At 51.5% G+C, this 18,799-nt stretch overlaps 10 protein-coding genes across 10 annotated transcripts; 5 read left to right on the top strand and 5 right to left on the bottom strand.

Moving 5' to 3' along the window:
* The first annotated feature begins 111 nt into the window (after positions 1-111).
* On the top strand, positions 112-1,054 carry BKA58DRAFT_374271 (uncharacterized protein). The gene has a single exon (XM_046169312.1). The coding sequence runs from the start codon at positions 324-326 to the stop codon at positions 852-854; it is 531 nt and encodes a 176-aa protein (XP_046031886.1). The 5' UTR covers positions 112-323; the 3' UTR covers positions 855-1,054.
* Positions 1,055-1,414: 360 nt separating this feature from the next.
* On the top strand, positions 1,415-2,523 carry BKA58DRAFT_303189 (chaperonin 10-like protein; the record flags this gene model as incomplete). Its single annotated transcript, XM_046166959.1, has 2 exons — positions 1,415-2,288; positions 2,342-2,523. The coding sequence occupies 2 exons, from the start codon at positions 1,415-1,417 to the stop codon at positions 2,521-2,523; spliced, it is 1,056 nt and encodes a 351-aa protein (XP_046031885.1).
* Positions 2,524-2,726: 203 nt separating this feature from the next.
* On the bottom strand, positions 2,727-4,803 carry BKA58DRAFT_28462 (uncharacterized protein). Its single transcript, XM_046166840.1, has one exon. It carries the CDS (start codon positions 4,674-4,676, stop codon positions 2,883-2,885), a length of 1,794 nt encoding a protein of 597 aa, XP_046031884.1. The 5' UTR covers positions 4,677-4,803; the 3' UTR covers positions 2,727-2,882.
* Positions 4,804-5,143: 340 nt separating this feature from the next.
* BKA58DRAFT_464892 (uncharacterized protein) lies at positions 5,144-6,947 on the bottom strand. Its single transcript, XM_046174940.1, has 2 exons — positions 6,639-6,947; positions 5,144-6,586 (listed from the first exon to the last, which is right to left on the bottom strand). Exons 1-2 carry the CDS (start codon positions 6,908-6,910, stop codon positions 5,539-5,541), a joined length of 1,320 nt encoding a protein of 439 aa, XP_046031883.1. The 5' UTR covers positions 6,911-6,947; the 3' UTR covers positions 5,144-5,538.
* A 145-nt stretch (positions 6,948-7,092) lies between these two features.
* Positions 7,093-7,894, bottom strand: BKA58DRAFT_374267 (uncharacterized protein; the record flags this gene model as incomplete). The annotated part of the gene is made up of 1 exon (XM_046169311.1): positions 7,093-7,894. One exon carries the CDS (start codon positions 7,889-7,891, stop codon positions 7,220-7,222), a length of 672 nt encoding a protein of 223 aa, XP_046031882.1. The 3' UTR covers positions 7,093-7,219.
* Positions 7,883-9,709, bottom strand: BKA58DRAFT_374266 (24-dehydrocholesterol reductase precursor). Its single transcript, XM_046169310.1, has one exon. The coding sequence runs from the start codon at positions 9,607-9,609 to the stop codon at positions 8,116-8,118; it is 1,494 nt and encodes a 497-aa protein (XP_046031881.1). The 5' UTR covers positions 9,610-9,709; the 3' UTR covers positions 7,883-8,115.
* A 720-nt stretch (positions 9,710-10,429) lies between these two features.
* Positions 10,430-12,650, top strand: BKA58DRAFT_434756 (glycoside hydrolase superfamily; the record flags this gene model as incomplete). The annotated part of the gene is made up of 2 exons (XM_046173286.1): positions 10,430-11,986; positions 12,051-12,650. 2 exons carry the CDS (start codon positions 10,430-10,432, stop codon positions 12,648-12,650), a joined length of 2,157 nt encoding a protein of 718 aa, XP_046031880.1.
* BKA58DRAFT_28423 (uncharacterized protein) lies at positions 12,451-14,169 on the bottom strand. Its single transcript, XM_046166839.1, has 3 exons — positions 13,948-14,169; positions 13,283-13,898; positions 12,451-13,231 (listed from the first exon to the last, which is right to left on the bottom strand). The coding sequence occupies exons 1-3, from the start codon at positions 13,993-13,995 to the stop codon at positions 12,873-12,875; spliced, it is 1,023 nt and encodes a 340-aa protein (XP_046031879.1). The 5' UTR covers positions 13,996-14,169; the 3' UTR covers positions 12,451-12,872.
* Positions 14,170-15,047: 878 nt separating this feature from the next.
* Positions 15,048-15,746, top strand: BKA58DRAFT_434754 (uncharacterized protein; the record flags this gene model as incomplete). The annotated part of the gene is made up of 2 exons (XM_046173285.1): positions 15,048-15,147; positions 15,229-15,746. 2 exons carry the CDS (start codon positions 15,048-15,050, stop codon positions 15,744-15,746), a joined length of 618 nt encoding a protein of 205 aa, XP_046031878.1.
* Positions 15,747-17,961: 2,215 nt separating this feature from the next.
* Positions 17,962-18,703, top strand: BKA58DRAFT_447694 (uncharacterized protein; the record flags this gene model as incomplete). The annotated part of the gene is made up of 1 exon (XM_046174243.1): positions 17,962-18,703. A coding segment is annotated over exon 1 (657 nt), but the record flags the coding sequence as incomplete, so codon positions are not given.
* Between the last annotated feature and the right edge of the window lie 96 nt (positions 18,704-18,799).

Raw genomic sequence — 18,799 nt, 5'->3', positions numbered from 1 at the left:
CAACAAGCCGGGAAACGCAAGAACGATCCGACGGGGACTCGTACACGATCCGGGAGATCTATAACTACTTCAGTGGAAGTGACTCTAAATGCCAAGATATACATGGCGCAACTCTGAATGCATCCGCGGAAAATCCGACCGGGTTGTCGTGGGTGCTGTTGTTCGCATGTGCGAATACAAGGTGGATTGAGGACGGGTTCATCTTCGCAAGGAGCAGTTTGGATCTTCTGCCGGCGATCATCTTACCTCACGAGATTGAACCGGTTACTACCGGCGCAGTGGTTAAGAAACAACTAAACGATCTGAATAAAAGCGGAGAGGCCATGTCACCAACGAACAGCGAAGCTACAAACGAAGGTCATGGCCAGAGTCCATCAGAGCAACCACAGAAGCTTGTCTCTACTAAGCCGTTACTAATCCAACCCAACGAGGGAGTGCCTGTTGCGCACCAACCTATCGCCATATTCTCTCAGTCTATCGGACCTGCTACGCGCTCTTTCAAATTCCTCGGTTGGTATAAGATAGGCCGACTACAGGTTTTCGAGCCTGGATCTAATGATCTATCCGACATGTTGACAAAAAGATGGGAGAGGGAGAGCAAGAATGGCACTATTAGCTCGAGATGGGGAGATCCGAAAGGATGGAAGGACAATTTGTCCTGTCAGTGGGCTGCTATCAAGATCGATGAAGATGAAGGGACTATGAGAAGCATGGGCGTACCGAAGATCAGAAGACCAATTGATCATGATGAAATGACAGGAAGAAGCGGAGGACCGACAGTCGACAAAATGTTTGGTGAGATGAAACTTGGAGACGGAAGCAAAGCGATAGAGCCCGGGGACAAGCAGACTTGACAACGATCAGTATAGACGGATCTCTGTCTAATCAGATGGTAGTGGATGACGTCGCACAACAGCGATATAATGATGGATGCAATAATGTCAACTTCTGATAGAAGCGATGCCACCAACCTTGCTATCTCTGATCAATACCAGAGGCCCTTCATGGCCTCTCCCATCGACATCATTTCAAACCTTGATGTGTTAGATATCTGTCCTCAAGTAATAGAAGAAGATAGAAAGGTGGCACGAGTGATGTTAAGCCGAATGAGGCAGCCGTGTCCAAAATGCGGAGGTCGACGCGCTCCGATTGGTAGTGTCGGAGAAGGCCGATGGTGGGGCTGCCGCGGGGTATCGTCACCACTTGTAATACTATTGCCGCCGGTGTCATTGCTTATCGGCAATTTTTGTTCTGTTTAATTCTGTGTCCTCATTTTGCGCGCATTGAGCTGCTCGAATCGTGAACGATCGAGTCATCGTCTACGTACTACAACCGTCCTCCCTCCCCGAAAGAACAGCGTCGATCCCCGACGCAGCACCCCACCAAACCCCCACCTTCCCCTGAACGCGACGAAATGAGCGAGTCAATCCCCAAAACGCAAACTGCAGGCTGGATCCAAGACCCCGGTCCGGATTGCGTCCTCCAAATTCGAAATGACGTCCAAGTCCAAACCCCTTCGGCCGGGGAACTCCTCGTAAAGCTTGAGTACAGCGGCATATGCCACAGCGACTGCCACAACCTCGTTTCGCCTGGGAAATACACCGAAGTACCCGGTCATGAGGGCGTGGGTACCGTGGTATCGCTAGGGCAGGGAGTGTCAGAAGGCTTGCTGGGAAAGAGAGTAGGCATAAAGTGGTTGTGGAACGCGTGCAAGGAGTGTAGTAGCTGCAAACAAGGCAAGGAGAACCATTGCGCCAAGCAGAAGAATACTGGAAGAAGTGTCTGGGGGACACTACAGCAGTATGTGGTTGCAGATGCGGAATTCGTCACTATGATCCCCGAAGGAGTCAAGAGTGAGATCGCAGCGCCACTCCTTTGCGCAGGTCTCAGTCTTGCAGGCGCCGTGTCAAAGCTCACACCTGAAGTTAATCCTGGCGACTTTGTGGCTATCATTGGTGCTGGAGGAGGCCTTGGACATATCGGTGTGCAGATTGCTACTATCAAGGGATACAAGGTCATTGCGATTGACAGTGGTGCCGAGAAAGAGAAGCTGACGAAGGAGATGGGCGCCGTGGCTTTCGTGGACTACGCCAAGCAAGATGTGTTGCAAGCCGTGCGAGATCTGACGGACGGAGAAGGCGCGCATGGTGTCATATGTGTTGCAGGCAGCGAAAGAGCGTATCTTCAAGCTCCGGCTTTGGCGAGGAACAGTGGCGTGTTTGTTTGTGTCGGGCTACCACCAGATACGTTCATGTTTCCTATGAGCCCGATCCATATCGCTAACAGAGGTACGTTCTTGCACACATATCGATTGAAACAAGACTCGTGCTAACAAATCCAGGGCTTGTCATCAGAGGATCCTCAACCGGTAGCGCCAAGCAGATGGACGAGTTGTTGCAAATGGCTCTGGAAGGCAAAATCACACCGAAGGTCGAAGTCTACGACTTTGCCGACTCTCCGAAGATTCTCCAGGAGTTGCAGCGCTACGAAGTTACGGGTAGGAAGGTGGTACGGGCACCGTAACAATGTGGCGAAGATTTCTGGAATGCAGTAGTTGAGCGCATGCATTAGGGTGGCGTTTCGCATGTGCATAGTGTGGCGTTGAAGCCGTGTATCGCGTGGAGTTCAGGGATGTGGGAGCATTGGTGCGATATATGGGGTCGAAGGCAGGTATGAAGCCCATATGGTGATGTGCAGGTTACTGAGCAGGGAGTAGATTATAGGGTATGTTTGAGCCGCGATGCGATACCCTTGTAGGAGGCCATGGTTGTAGGGGAGCTCAATTGTGATGATAGTATGATCATGAGCTCGCTAGAGCGCTATAGGGATCATTCTGACAACTCTGTGTCATCATAGACATTGAATCATTAAATGGATATCGACTAATACCAGTCTCCACTCTCTTCGTTTGCCTTCACGTCCATGGGGTTCATACTCATAATCCGCTGCCCGGGTATCGTGTCCGTGAACGCACTCTCAAACACACCACTAACAGCCCTTCGTCCAATCTCCTTGAAACTGTCGTATGCCTGGTTATCACCAGTGATAGCACTCCATTCAGGGTCCTCAGGGCTGCGCGCCGGGCCTAGATCACTCCAACGCGTTACAATGAGAGCTTGTTTGAAGCGCTCTGGGCCATTGCCTCTCACGCTCTTGTCCTCAACAAGTTTGAGTTCGAACAGGTATTCAGTTGGGCATCTGGGGCAGCGGCGCATCGGTCGGCATATGGAACAAAGATTGACCATGCCAACAGCCTTTTTTCCTAAGCTGCGTTCGCGAAATTTGTCAAGAGCGGTCGTTTCGGATTCGTGGGAATGGGGAATATGCGATAGTGCACATTTAGGTATTGAGGTCAATAGTCCATGTTTCCAATGTGCGCAGACGCTAAAGTAGGGCGTGTAGTCTCCACGGCTGAACAGAAGCATACGTTTTGCTGCATCCGTCATGCCACCTTCCACGTACTGTTGTGATCGGATGCGCATCAAAAGGTGACCTTTGTCGGTGATGTGATAGGTAGAGTCATGGCTCCAGGTTGAGTATGTGTCTTTCCAGCGGCGGCCTAGCGACTGATGAGGAATGCCGTAATCAGCGCCGTAGGCCCAATGGCGTCGGGCTAATTGAGCGAATGCGAAAGGTAATGTGCGACCATCGCTGATACGGAGCCTTGGTGGAGGAATGTGAACGTTGGTTCGGTTGGGGCACTCAAAGAGTGGATTGAGGACATTTGGAGGTTTCATTGTCTCCATACCAGGCTGAATACGCAGATGCCACTGTGCACATGGGAAACAGAAAAGATGGCGAGGCATCTTATGGTCCATTGAGAGTAGAAAGTCGAGCCTTTGCGGCCGATGAAGCGGATCCAAGAGTAGTTTGTATGGATGCCTACCTAGTCGAGCGTACATGGTCCGGCATGTAGAGGATAGATTGGCAACGTCGAGTGGTGATAGGAAGTCGGCAACTTGAAGCCATACTTCAGGCGATGCGCTGCCGAGTATCGCTGTTCCGTCGGGCTTCGTAGGATCATAGAGTATTGATACATCATCCCGTTCTTCCTCGATAGTATCGACACCATCAATGTATGTAAAAGCATGCATCATGTCTGTCAAGTCTTTTCTTTCTCCGGTATCTTTGTCGAGAATGTCGTCGGCCCTGACAGGCTTTGAAGGTGCTCGATGAGACTTGCTCAGCTTTGAAGGCTGCGATCTCGATGGCGCGTATGGTAAAACTTGCCCATTGCCAGATTGCGGGATTGATGCTGATCTCGAGCTATACGATTGATACAAAGGTGCAGCATACTGTGGCTGTCCTTCTGAGTTGCGACGGTAATCGGCCGCTGGTTGCCCAGGCTGTAGATAGGCGTTGTTTGTGTCCATGAGAGCATTAACAGCAGCATATGGATGGTCACGCAACGCATGCGGCGCGAGGCCAGTGATATTTCCATTGGTAGGTAAGCCAAACCCGTTGTCTGAAAGATCGGTTCTCTCGTTCGTGAAGCTGCCAGAGTCTTGGCGGTTGGGGTTCGCCACATTGGTGGTCGAGTCAAGCTTTCCGAGCATATCGCTTCGTGATCCTTTCTTGGAAAGTTTCTTCCGCGTAGCCGGCTCTTTTGGTTGTTTCCCTGATCGCATGCCAAACACGGCGCGTAAGCCGCCTTTCTTGGTTTCTCGTTCCGCCATAGTGGAGACAGCTGCAGCTAGTTGTGGAGGTGATTAGGGGTTGTCGCCGAGCTCAAGACGGGGATGAGGGTTGGTCAATACAGATGATGGACGGTATGATGTGCGCAGGTGGTACTGATACGGTTCCCTAGAGAAATGGTTTGTCGAGAGATGTTTATCGAAATTGCAGCAGGGTGGATGATCATCGTCATAGCGTGGCGGCTCGTTTCGGCAGAGGATCCGTACTCATCCGCTCAATTCGTCCACTAGTGAGCTCAGTCTGTGGGTACGCATGTCGTCATGAGTGAAGTGTGCATTCCGATGAGTTGCATTCCAGGCTGCTTAAAGTTCACGTTGTCAGAGCTGGCAGTGCGCGATGGGATTGTGGGCACGCGTAAGGTGCGCGACATGCATTGACCATCTGACGTAATCCGCCAGAAGTTTGCCGATCCCCTTTAGTCCCCACCAAACCCAACCTCCTCGTTAATCAAGAACATTATGCGCCTTTCACCCGACTACAGCCCGGTCTGGTTTTGCGCATTATGTGCAGGAATTTTGCACTTCTCAGTGAGGGGAAATGGGAATTTGGATCACTAAAGCACGTTCCTAAATGGCGCACATGGAGAACCACTTGATTAGATTCCACGAATTGGCGGATTCTAGACGTTCAAAGCACATGAGCATATAGAGCATCTACACATGGCGAACTGGGCATCGCAAAAGACCCGATCAGGAGCGCGACAGAACTGCCCCTCCAGATATACTCTCTCTTGTCCACAGCGATAACCATTGCCAACCACGCCTGTCACCTTTTCTTGCCAATTCTCTATACGTCGAACAAACCGGCCCGGGCAATCCGAAACCACGTTCCCGTGCGAAGATATTAGTCGATACCGAGCTTGGAGATAGCTGCCTGAAGCTCATCTTCCTGAAGCCTATCGCCCGCGGGCTGTGTTGTTGGGCATCGCACGATTCTACCCAGGTCTCCTCGGCGAAGGACCTCGATGGCATGGCGATCCTGTACTGACTGCACACATCTGTGGATACTGAGCTCATGTCGTAGAGCCATCAATCGATCACATTGATTAGTGTCAGCCATAACTTCAAGCGCCGGTGCAACAGGACGGATAAAGCCGACCACTATCTGCAAGTTCTTATGCAAGAACAGATGCTCTGACTGCATTATGACCTCTATCATGTCGAGTGTAATGGTCTGTACCCAGGCTGGAGCGTCAATCCTCATGGCCTCGGAGATGCTCTTGAGCAATCGTTCGATAGTCGGCAATTCCCAATTCGGTGTTGTGGTAAACAGCTTCCAGCTAGTTTTGATTTCCTGCTCAAGCTGCTCAAGCGGAATGAGGCTGAATCGACCCTGGTTATATACATAATCGAACTCAATAGAGTCTGTATCTTCAGCCGCAACAGGGTCCACGTGCTCGACCGCAGTAGACTCTGTTTGCTTCCGGTAAAGATCAGACCTTCCCAATTCGTTACACATGAGCTCCAGTTCGGCCTTCGCCTCCTCCGTCCTTTCATAGTCTTCCCACTCCAAAGCCTGTAGAATATTGGTGACGCGACTGGATTTCGAGCTCCCATCTGCGGTGTCAAGCAGAGGGATAACCTTGTATGCGAACGTAGAGAAGGCGTCATAGTTGTTGTGGAAAGGCAGATACGGAGACGTGGCCATCTTCTCCAATAAACCGCAACCCAGGTTCTTCGCTATCGCCAATCCACGTTGTCCGATCGGAAAGGCTCTGAGAAGGCAGAGCGAGAACTCCAGTACGTTGACAGATTGAGATCCCCATTTTGACTCGGCGGCGAACTGGCCGGCAACGTCGAGAATGTACTTGCCGGCGATGTCGGCACCCATGCTACTTTTATCGCTGAAGACTTCGAGCTCCAGATTTGGATCGATTGCGATGAATAGTGCACTAGTGCCGTCTAACTAGCCGTGAAATTACTGCATCATGGCTGAGATATTACCTGTAGAACTTTATGCCTATTGCTACGACCCAGCTCAATCGACTCGCAATCTCGGCGTTGACGACTTCGACGAGTCTGTTAAGCTTCAGCAGATCTCTACCGACAAGTGCAAGAAGCAGCTCGACCTTGGCTCGTATTGTGCCGTACGGGGTCTGACCATCGATGGAGGCAACGACATCGCGGACAAGCTCAATGAAGTCGAATTGCTCTTGGTATACGTCGTTTAAAAGCAACGCAGATACGTCTTCAAGTGTCAATGGAGCTGCAGCCATCTTGTTGTAATGTTTGAACGCGCGTGAGACCGGTAACATGTGAGAGAGAATTCTACGCGTCGAGGTGGTGAGACACGACACCATGGGCAGGAGCAAACGCTGAAGGCTTGGCGTTGGGCGCAGGGCCGGGCATATTGGCGGCGAAGGTGCGGCTACAATAGTGACACTTGATAGCAGTGTATTGGCATATGAGAAAAATTGCAGAAGCAACCTATCCGATGTTTTCTTAGTACAAGACGCTATTCCTGTCCGCCAACCTTGTGTGATAGTCAAGTCTTCCACACTTTGCGTCGTGTCAGATCTTTTCTTTCACATGACCCAGTGGTTCTTCCTCAACGCTATCAGTCCTGTGACCTTGATCTTGGACATCAGATCCTCGTCCGCCTTCTCTGTGCGCTCCCGTACCTTCTCCAAAACCCGTGTAAGCTCCGTTTCAGTAGACGGATTCTCATCCAGACCAAGCGCAACGAAGTCCACGTATTCGATGAAGAGATCGACGTTGTTGTTGTCGAATAGATGCTCTGCATTTGCCATCATGTCCAAAATCCAAATGTTTGTCTTTTGCGACATGGAAAGAGGCGATGATGTTGCGTCGGCTAGTTCGGCCAGGAGCCACATGCGCGGTTGACTCCATTCGGCTTTCTGCATGTCGGCTTCGAAGTCGGATAGTACACGCTCGTAGATGTAGTGCTGGACGAGGCGCGCGCCAGAGCGTGTCGTGTCGTTGCCATTGGGTGGTACGTTGGGATCGGTAAGTGTTGCTGGGATGAGAAGGCAGAGCTGATTGAAGAGCCTCACTGCGACAAATACCCAGTTCTTGTCTTCCATAGCTCTCGCATAGACGATGTCGACCGTGCGATTTAGCTTGTCTGGCTTCGAGTCGATGTTCTCGGTCACCTCGCGCATGACGGCTTCGGCAGTCTCGTCTAAAACATGCACTGGGATGTTGAATATCAAGTGGACGACCGCCATGCGGAACATGTCCGAAAACACAATCGAAGGTGCGATGTTTATACCGCTCATGTCAAGACTCGCGAATGGCGGTATAGTTGGGTAGCGGATGTTGAAGGTTCAAGGTGCGGTTGGTGTAAGCAGGCAGCAAGTTTTGCATTGGAGACTCTTGAGGCCGCACAAGCCGCTTCTCCAGGGTCCGCTAACTACTGTGAACTGCAAACGCTTTCCTTCTTTCCGGAATAAATATGTCTTCAGCCTCTCGACCTCCACGTTGAGTTACGCGCAATCATATAGTCCTTGCTTTGAATGGCCTTCCAGATACCCCAAAATCCGCCTAACGGCCAGATGCCTCGCAGCCTCAACCCCATATCCTTGCTCGCCATACTCGTGTACTTTTCAATATCCACGTGCACTTTGTCATACACCTCAGGCAGCATCTCCGCGTTGTACTTCCTCCTCAACCCTTGGTGCCATTTGTGATCGAATTGTGCCCAAAAGTCATCTTTACTGTAGTAGGTCTGCGCATACAGCCACTTCATACCACCCATCTCGCCAAGCGTCTTCTCGAGCGCACGGTTCTTCTGCAAGTAGGTGACAGGGTCTTTAGGACCAAAACCCCAAAGACCAATATTGAGCATTTGGTCTGACTTCAGGGCGCCTTTGGTGTGAGGGTGCATAGTCGGTTGGGTGGTTTGCTTCAACGGGCAGAGCCAAAGAGGCCAGATACCGAACGCATTGTCGGTATAGTCGATGAACTTCTCGGCGTTAGGGTAGGGTAAGGCCATGTCTTGGACGATATAGCGTGTCGCAATCCCGGACGCATGAAGAGCTCGGTAAAGCATGCGCGTATGAAGGAAGTCGTCCAGGAACCAGCGAGTGTACTTGTTGAAGGGAAAGCGCATGTAGCTGAAAGCGGACCGACCGACCCAGAAGCCACCACGATCGTAGCGGAACATATACTCAGCTAGAGGGATGTACTCCACGACTGGCTTGGTAGAGTTTCGCGTTGCGGCTTCAACATGCAGATAGAACCATGGGTCCCAGGGGTTACTGAAGGTCTGCGGCTTGGTGTTTGGTGGTAGATCATCGGTCATCTCGCCTGTGATGATCGCACCATGTTCCTTGTTGAACAAGACGCCGTCGACATAGTCGTTCCTCTCGCCTTTTTCACCACGTGTATGATCTTCGACGTCCTTGACAGCTTGAGCAACGCTACGTGTAGGATAGTATGTTGTCTTGACATATTTCTTGGCCTCGATGAGCTTCAGATCGACAAGCGTAGTAACCCCCAAGGTACCGACAGCGCCGGCAGCCCCTCTGAACAGGTCCTCATTCTTCGTCTCGCTAGCTTTGACGACCTCACCGTCGGCCATGACCATCTCTACCTCATTGATAGTGCGATCGAAGAACCCAAATTTAAAGCTACTGCTCTCGCCAGCTGTTCCTGCATACCCTCCACCAACGGTGATACCAGGAAACTCCATAACGACTGGTGGCACAAGACCATGCGGCAGCGTAGCTTCTACAAGCCGATCCATAGGTACGTTTGGCTCGACAAGAGCTGTTTTGCTTTCCGTATCAACGCGTATGACATTCCGAAGAGCGCTGATATCCACGACATGCTTCTTAAGATTCGGACGCGTGCTGTTTGTCGAGCCGTGAGATATCCGGAAGGGTTCTTTGCGCGTAAAGTAGTCTTTGACTTTTGACGCGACTTGCGCAACGACACGCTGATGGCGATCCATCTTTGGGAGAGAAAAAAGAAACGAGAACGCCTGGAAATGCCAATGCTATTGATACATAATGTGAACTTTCGATTTGTGGTTGAGGGTGCGCGACTGCCGGCGGAAGTCGGTACAGACGCAGATTTTGTCCGATGCGCTAAACTTCACTCATCTGGCTAGCGCTCCTTGAACATCTTCCCCCCTGATCACATCACTTATATTACTCACGTCTTGTCACTCTTACGATATCATTTGCATTCCATACGTATCGCACTTGTGCTAGCTGTATTCAAGCGTTGCTCGCTATCACGATCTGATGAACTCACGGCATTACCTAGAGAGCCTCGACATACGGCCGGTCTATGACCTCATGATATTTTTGGAAAAGAAAGGCGAGAAGTGTTCTACGTAAGGGAGCAAACGAACGGGCGTGGAGCTGACACAATGGAACTCCTCCCCGCGATAATGTATAGCCCGCCATGGCTGTATTACCGTCGCGGCGGCTCCATAGACTGGGGACACATGCTTCCTAAAATGGGTTAGACCGTTCCCATGCGAACTTATCGCATATGCCCTTAGTGCTAACAACAAGTCATATCGCGCGTCAAAACGTCCCTCCGTATTCATCACCGCCATTGCGTCTGATTGCCAAGATGACTCCTCTTTCCGGCCTTCACTTCTTATCATCTGCCGCGATGTTTGCTCCCTGCAGAGGTTACATCGGCCTTGCAGAAGCGGGGCGAGTAACCTGACAGCGGCCAAGACATGACATCTTAATGTTGCGATTCATCCCACGACACTGGACTGACTGCGCTATCTCTTGTATTGCCTCGTAGCGACAATGTTGTTTTTGGTGTTGTCGCAGTTGACCGGCCTGGTCAACGCGCTGCAGCCTCTGCCCCCAGTTTCACCAAGTTACAGCAAGAGCGATGACCTCGGCTTCTCTATCGGCACGGATGCAAGGAAGATATATATCGACAGAAGCTTTGCCGAAAAGAGAGACTCGGAAGGTCTCACGCTTATACCGCCAACTGCTCATGAGTTTGCTGAAACATTCCGCACCGACATCTCATCGCTCTTTGGTGGTTCCTGGACTCTGGAGCAAGTAGACGACTTTCCACCCACTGGTATCCATATCGGCCCGATCCGAGATACCGATATCTCATTAACATACGAGAATGGCCACCCTACAGAAGAAGGATACGAGCTTGAGGTCGCCAATGGCACCATATACATAGGCGGAGCAGGTGCTAGAGGCATGTTCTGGGGAACGCGTACCCTATTGCAGAAGCTCTTGATTGACGACGGCTCTCTCATGACGGATTGGATAGTTGATGCGCCTGCGTACAGCACACGGGGATTCATGCTCGACGCAGGCCGTAAATGGTACGAGAAGGACTTCCTCAAAGAGCTCTGCACGTATGCCTCTTTCTTCAAGATATCAGAGTTCCACTATCACTCTAGCGACAACTATCCCTTGAACCGTGGCCGCAATGAGACGTGGCAGGATGTATTCTCGCATTTTTCGCTGTATCCAGAAGAGAATGTAGAACTGCAGGGTATCATCCAGCGCCCAAACGAGACCCTTTCACGCGCCGACTTCGAAGACTTCCAACAGCACTGTGCACAACGTGGTGTCACCGTCATTCCCGAGATCGAAGCCCCAGGCCATGCTCTAGCGATTACGAAATGGAAGCCTGAGCTAGCACTAGCAAAGGAGGACCTCCTCAACCTGAGTCATCCGGACGCAATCCCGACAGTCAAAGCAATCTGGTCAGAGTTTCTCCCATGGTTTCAGACGAAGGAGATACACATTGGTGCTGATGAATACGATTCCGATCTGGCAGACGACTACATCAATTTCGTAAACGAGATGGCCGACTTCATCAACAGTACTTCTGGTAAACGCGTACGTATCTGGGGTACTTACGAGCCATCCGAGAATCTCACCATCTCGAAAGACATCATAGTACAGCACTGGCAGTACGGCCAATCAGACCCTCTCGAGCTCCAGAACGATGGATACGACATGATCAACTCCGAGGATTGGTGGGCATACATGAGTCTTAAAAACGACCATATGCCCATCCTCCCGGCACCGTATCCGCAGTTCTATAACGTCACCCGCACGATGAACTTTGCCAACGTACCAGGATGGCAGTGGGAACCATCTCTTTACAACCCAGTCAACATCACAGAGCAGGTCGAGCCTCGTGCTAGCGGTAACAGAGGCGCTATTCTTGCTGCTTGGAACGACAATGGTCCGGATGCGACTACGCAGCTGGAAGCATACTATGCGATGCGAGAGGGTATGCCAGTCATGGCGGCGGGTGCGTGGGCGGGTGCGCGAGGTGCAAAGATTGTCCCAGAGGAGTTGGCGGACAGTATCGCGGTCTTGGTATGTTTAGGCGAAATGAGAGATCAACACATGTTGATCTAGCGGCTAACGAGAATTTTGGTAGGCAACAAAAGCTCCCGGACAAAATCTAGATCGTCGTTTCACGATCGCTGAATCAGATCCACAGAGCTCAGCGCTGATATCGTGGACACGGAACTCTTCCAGTAACAGCAACACGACATTGGGTATGGGCACGTATGGACCACCGTACACCCTGACCCTGAACGTATCTTCATCCTTCACCTTGCCAGGCCCTGATACCTCACTTTCTCTTGTTGATCTTCCAAACAACTCCAGTGGTAGCACCACAACACTAATGTTCACCACGGCCGATGGCTTCGAGTATCCCCTACGTTCCGTGTCTTCTGTTGATGGCCACGATACTGGACATCCGGGTCGCATATGGACTAACCAGACAACATCTTCCCATGATCCAGTACCGATCAGGCTGCCAGCAAATTTGCGCATTGAGACCGACATAATTAGCGGTAGTCGCGTCTGGGTGAATGATACATTCGCGGGCCGGTTTGAAGTGTTCGTATTTGGGGGCCGGAATACGCTGTTTAGCTGGAGTCAAATGGCGCTTGTTGCGCCGCTAGACGTGGTAGAGGGTGGTGTTGATAGTCTGATGCTTCAGACTGGTGTTGTGCTAGGTGCGTCATAAGAGGATGTAATGCAGCTGACGCGATATAGAAGGTGCTGACACTATACATGATGTAATGAGACTGGGATAGACAGGCTTGATGAGCTTTGAACGCTCAAACCAAGATAAATCATCTAGAGTAATCCGAGCATGTTCTCTGAATGCATGTAGGAAGTTGCAACCACACGGCAGTCTTCAAGTAGTATTTCAGTACATACCGAACTCATGACATTGCTCCGAACCTCAATACGTCGCTGTTAACCGTCCAATGATATAATCCCCACTCATGACATCTTCGTAATTCCTGCCCTTCTCATATGTGCCTGGTATAGCCTCAATCTTGCGATCGTAATTCGGGTTGCAGAAGTAGGCTATCGAGTATCGTGGTGGGTATTCATCCTTGTCAGCATCCTCCGGCTTTGGCGGTGGCTCCATGACGCGGTGCTTTGTTGACTTGATCGTGTCGTTTGACCAGCGGGCTAACAGATCGCCGGCGTTGACGACAATAGTGTCTTCGATAGGGGTAGCGTTGACGAAAGTGCCCTTCGGGGAGCGGACCTGAAGACCGCCACGGGCGTCTTGGAAGAGGAGCGTTATAGAGCCTGTCGCCGTGTCAGTCAGATTCTACTACCGAATTGCGACGACCGCCATACCGTAATCGCTATGCTCTCCTGCGCGCACCTGCTCTTGTCCATCGTTCCTCTTGAATATGCTCTTCGACACGCCCGGGTAGTGCAGCAACCTCAGCGTGTTGTCGCCCGCATCCGTGAAGCCATCGAACCACTTCTCATCGATGCCCATGCCCAGCGCAATAGCACGCATGACCTGCATGTGAAGGTCCTTGCATGTCTCGAAGAAGCCCATCATCTGCTCCTTGAACTGCTTCGCCTCGTCGTCCCCACTCGGCCACATGTTTGGCATCTCAGGCTGGTCGTCGCGTCCGATCTCCATGCTCTCCTTCAGATCTGGCACCAAGGCGCGCATCTCCGCTTCTGTGCCCGTTTCTTCCAATACTACCAGCTTCTCCCGCCCTTGTGTGACATAGCCGCGGTTGGCGGCTGCCGAGTACCATGCCAACTTGTCTTTTTGCTCTTTTGGCCGGGCGAAGAATTTGGCGGAGTGTGAGAAGACGGTCGATACGGTCGAGGGGGATATGCCGTGGTTCTTTAGGTAGATGAAGCCGGCGTTCTGGAAGCCTTTGAGGACGGCGTCGGCGGTTTGCTTCTTCGCATTGGCGTCGCCTGAGAGGAACACCGAGAAGTCGATGAGCTAAGCATTATCAGGTGCTGGTCGGAAAGCATGAATGTATACAAGGTACCGGAATCTCCAGATCATCCTGCGAGACGGCTGATGTGATGTTGGCCATGTCGTCACTCCTTGTCGCGTTGCTTTGGGTCGAGCTCGGTAGGAGGTGCAGAAGTACAGCTGCTAGAAAGACACACTCGCGCGATGGAAAGAGAGACTTCAAGATCAGGCGATTTACGCGTCAGCGGCCATCTCCGCCGTAGTTCAGCCATGATGGGACAGCTCGGTGTTGTAGGCGGGGTTGTTGCCGAACAGAGAAGGTGTACACGAGCGCGATAAGGCTAATGGTGGGGTCGCTTGGCTGGAACCTCAACACCACGCCCACATCGTGACATCCATCTCCGCCTATCATACAGCCGTCTCAACGACATCGAGCTCAACATGTCTCAAAACGTCTCGTCACAACTCGAGCTGTGTTAATCTCCAGTTGGCTGGTGGGTCTGAGACGATCGCTTTTTCGCTGGGATCCGTCATGATCATTTTTGACATCGATTGACTACCATGTCACAGAACTTTTGTTGCTCGATCGTGGAGAACACTTGTCACATGACTTGCATAGGATATCGGCAAGATAACAGAAGCGATACTCACTTACCTAGATCGAAGCAAGATATTCAAACGACTGCAAGCATGTTCTAGGTTACGGAGGGAGCACAACAGCTTTGCTTGAAGCTTACAAAAGAATCTTGACGGACACATGAACACATTAAGAGGCAAAATGATGAACGCATGGCAGGATACGGTTTCCATTCGCTCGGTGACAAGTACGCGAATTCATCAACGTCTTGCGATAGTATCTGGATTTCCTGTGTCTACTTTTCCGTATTACGCAGTCAATAAGCATCGTACACAGTTTGTAAAGAAGACGCGGTCACTCCGCTTTTCCAGCGAGTTTTGAGGTGTTGCTCTAGAAGTGAAGCTATACCCTCATCTGGTATTGCCCGCCCATCTCCTTCACTGACGTGTCCGTAACGAGCTAGATCTGCCAAGTAGCGCACTGGATCAATATCATCGGGCTTTGCGCTCTGGCAGTAGCTTCTGCAAACGCTACTACAGCCATCGCCATCTATCTTTTCGCCTGACCCTACACGCTACCGTCTCCCGCAATCCACGATGTCTTCTACCGACCCTGGCAACACGTATACCGAGGGCCAACATAGCGCAGATACCCCCGACCTCCCAAGTTTTGGTCCGCCCATAGCGAGGGAGCTTCGTAAGCAGCTCGAAGCACAAGTTTCAGAGAAAGACAAGCAATAACTCGTCTTCGCTGACGAGCTCGCCAAAATCGAACAAGACTTCCAAGCTGCGCTCGCGAATAACGCCGATCCCTCCACTGTCCGTCACTGTGAGGAACTCAAGCAAGCGCATACGGCACTTGACGAGCAATGTATCAGAGAGTTAGCCGAGCTTATGCAACAATGCCTCAGCGCGCGCCAAGGAGCGATGGCTTATCTCGAGAAGAATACCCAGAGACTAGAGGCTAAAGTCCAGACACTGGAGGCAAGAATTCAGGAAGCAAAGAAGAGGAAGGAGGAAAGGGCAAAATTTGAGAAGGAAAACAAGAGGAGAAGGTGGTGGATGAGCCTGCCATTTGAGGAGAGGAAACGGAAACTTCGAGCGTCGCAAAGGGAAAACATCGTTCTGAGGGTTGAGTCTGAAGCTTTGAAGATCGAAGTCAAGGCCCTGGAAGCCAGAAAGAAGGCTAGGATTGCTCATGTTGCACGGTGGGACGGGATGTTCGGATGGAACAAGGAAGCTCGCTTGAGGCTCGGAATTTACAAGATGCTTGGAAACCTTGGGATGCGTTACTGAAATGACCTTGCTCTTCTGAGCACTATCTAAGTAGAGGAGGCTTGAGCGATGCGGGTCTTCATATAGATCAAAATGAGTGCAGTACACTGTGCGAGGATAGGTCATATGGAGGAATAGGTGTTGATATGACGTCAATTGTTTGAGAGATGTCCAAAAGCGTGTCTTGTGCGCCGTAAAGATCGGTCTAGACACCGTCTACATTGTGTAATATCAGTACGCTTCCATGCAGTACGCAATGATCATACCTTTCCTTCGCCCCAAGACATGTCTACTGAAGCCTCTTCCTCAACTCCGCGCGTAAAGCGCGGATATCAATGAAAAGGTGGGCCGTGAGTGAACCCAATAGTCGGTCCCATGCTACTTATCTTCCTTTCAAGTTCTTGCCCTATTGGTAAAAGGGTGATCGAGAAAGGTAAGCAAGGCATCAGTCCAACCCTCACGCATCTAGAGAAGGCTGTTACACACGTACACGCAACCCGAAGGCCAGGCGCTCCTACTAGAAGCCACTCAGACGCCGGGCAAGCCCGAAATCTGATAAGTATTTCGTCCAGGGTCGAGCACGTCACAGAAGTGATGTGACTCTAAGCAACGAGGGGATCTGACTACTGCGCCGGACGGTCGCGATCATCATCAGCTCTTCGTTCTCATACCGTGCGCAGGTCCATACAAGTAACGAAGAGGCGCACCAGGTGTTCTGGCAGTGCTCGAATGCGCTTGTATTGGTCTGTGTACTGGGTGAGTGGTGTCTTGTCGAAATCCGTTTTCACATCGGTCAACCAGGAGACTGTTTCTCCTAACTGGGCGTGTACACACAACCAAAGCTATGAAGAAGAAAAGAGGAAGGTGGGGAGGGGACGGCAGGACTTTATACCTCTAGAGACACGCTAGCTGAAACTCACGTGACGCATAGAATTTTGCGCTGGGGCCTGGAAGGTGACGGAATTGGTGGTGAAGGTGAAGGTGAATGAGAGCTAGCCCCTCGATGGGTTAGTGTCAGTGCCCACGCACGTCAGACTCTACGAACGCACAAGATAGCCGACCAGTAAACATAGGTATCAATCCCCAGTTTACCACCTACCGAGCCGACGACTGGTCCCCTTGCATCAGCGATACGCGACAGCATACTCAAAGAGACCGATAGGTGTCCGCCACGTCCAGCCCACCATGGTCGCAACACGAGAGCAAGCCCTCAAGAAGGAGCTGCGCGACAGCAACCGGGCGCTTGAGAAGGAGAAAGAAGCGCACACTGCAACCGTACAAGAATTAGGCAGGACAAGGTTGATTCTGCAGGACGTGAAGCGCATGCACAAGGCAGAAAGATCTGATCTGAAGCTCATGACCTTGAAATGCACGTTCATGGAACAAGACGCGGGAGGCAATGAAGAGAGTGGAGCGGTACACACCGACGACAAAGATCTACGAGGCATGTTACCTGATACGCCAGTCCATCCCCCAGAAAAGTACGGGTCGCGTTCAGTTCCTCCTCCGAGAGCCTTCAACCGCTCACTTCCGACACATTTCGGTTCCGACAATCACCTTGACGAACGTTCAGAGCGTTTGGGAGACAATAGTATTGCCAGTACTACCCGTGGTACGAAGCGAACTGTCGATGAAATGAAGTAAGTGTTCGACGACATATCACAACGCGCCCACAATAATCCCGCTACAGCTCAAACATTCCCAACGATACTCCATCAGCGCCAAAGGCCGTTTCGGGTCCCGTAGTCATATGTATCAGATGCTATCAACAGAAACTTCGCTGCGATCCTGGAGAGCCCTGCCAGAATTGCGCCACCGCTGTACACGCGTGTAAGAGAGCCAAGTGCAACGACTATGAGCCGGGAATTTGTAAGCGGGCCAGTTGTTTGAGAGCACATCGAAAAGATGAGGAGATATACAAGAACATCGTTCGCGCTGGACATGTCCCGAGAACCGACCCTTCGAAGCCAAGGATACCTAAAGCGAAGAAGCAGCGGAAGAGCGACGACGATGATGACAAGGATGAGCCGGGGAATGGTGGCAGCAGGATCCGTGTTGGTCCTTTAGCGTAGTACGTGAGGACGAAGAATTGGAAACGAGCATCGAGAAGGGACCGGTGTTGCATTTTGTATGTTTTCATTCCATCTACATAAAATTCATGTCCCTTTTCCTCCTACCTCGCATCAACGCTGCCACGTTCGTGAACTCCCGGATAGGTCTGGCGTCTACAAGAAACCCTCAAGCTGCAGAGTAGGTAGCGACGCGCTCATGTAGTTCTATGAATAAGTTGTCAGTCGGCTGTGCGTTGGAGATTTTTGGTGATGTGTATCTCAAGTCCTGCCATCCTACTCCTTTTGCCGCAGTACCAAAGAGATGTCGTCGGCAAGGGCACCCGCAGGACGAGCGATCTTGGCCTTGTGCTTGGTGACCCTGCCCGATGCGACACCATGCTCCTGCTTCTGACGAGCCTCGCGCTCTCGGTTCAAAGCGCCCTTGTAATCGTCTCGCTCATCTTTCAACACCCGATTGTCCTCACTCAACACCTTGTTGTCTTCACACAACTGCGTGTTCTCCCAGACCAGGTGCTTCGTCTTCTCCCAAACCTGGTGCTGAACATCCATCTGGGCTACCACAAGACCATATTTAGCCCTATTAGCCTCGCTCTTGAACTGTTGCGCCTTTTCCAGCGCTTGAATCTTGGTGTGGTAATTATCGCCGTCGTCGCCGTTGTCCTGGATCTTCTCGTAGTAACCAGACGGGACGATCGTGGCGTCCACGTCGTCCTCGTCGATCTCTGCGCCCCTCGACTTCAAATCCTCATTCTCGTCCTTGACATCTCGGAGCTCACGTCTGAGATCCTCATTGTCGTCTCTCTCTTCATTGAGCTCCAGCGCCATGTCGGCAATCCGCTGAGAGAGGGCTATGATGAGGCCTTCCGGTGTGCCCGACAAATCCATCTGGGAGGAAGAAGAAGCCATGGTGGATCTGGCTCGTGGCGTGAGAGTCGTGGTGGGGAGGTAGGCGTCGGGGTGTGTGTTGGGAAGGGTGTGCGGAACTGGTCGGGGTGTTGAATT

The sequence above is a fragment of the Alternaria rosae genome (genome assembly GCF_020736505.1).
Source record: "Alternaria rosae strain MPI-PUGE-AT-0040 chromosome Unknown BKA58scaffold_1, whole genome shotgun sequence".
NCBI lineage: Eukaryota > Fungi > Ascomycota > Dothideomycetes > Pleosporales > Pleosporaceae > Alternaria > Alternaria rosae.
The sequence above is the reverse complement of the archived record's forward strand: the minus strand, read 5'-3'. Positions and strand labels throughout refer to the sequence as shown.

What these genes read in the sequence shown, in the direction of transcription:
- BKA58DRAFT_374271 (XM_046169312.1), top strand. Translation starts at nt 324, where the DNA reads ATGTCACCAACGAACAGCGAAGCTACAAACGAAGGTCATGGCCAGAGT.
- BKA58DRAFT_28462 (XM_046166840.1), bottom strand. Translation starts at nt 4,676, where the DNA reads ATGGCGGAACGAGAAACCAAGAAAGGCGGCTTACGCGCCGTGTTTGGC.
- BKA58DRAFT_464892 (XM_046174940.1), bottom strand. Translation starts at nt 6,910, where the DNA reads ATGGCTGCAGCTCCATTGACACTTGAAGACGTATCTGCGTTGCTTTTA. An exon ending in ATAGGCATAAAGTTCTACAG is followed by an intron (nt 6,587 to 6,638) that starts GTAATATCTCAG and finishes AGACGGCACTAG; the next exon opens with TGCACTATTCATCGCAATCG.
- BKA58DRAFT_374266 (XM_046169310.1), bottom strand. Translation starts at nt 9,609, where the DNA reads ATGGATCGCCATCAGCGTGTCGTTGCGCAAGTCGCGTCAAAAGTCAAA.
- BKA58DRAFT_28423 (XM_046166839.1), bottom strand. Translation starts at nt 13,995, where the DNA reads ATGGCCAACATCACATCAGCCGTCTCGCAGGATGATCTGGAGATTCCG. An exon ending in AGGATGATCTGGAGATTCCG is followed by an intron (nt 13,899 to 13,947) that starts GTACCTTGTATA and finishes GATAATGCTTAG; the next exon opens with CTCATCGACTTCTCGGTGTT. An exon ending in AGGAGAGCATAGCGATTACG is followed by an intron (nt 13,232 to 13,282) that starts GTATGGCGGTCG and finishes ACACGGCGACAG; the next exon opens with GCTCTATAACGCTCCTCTTC.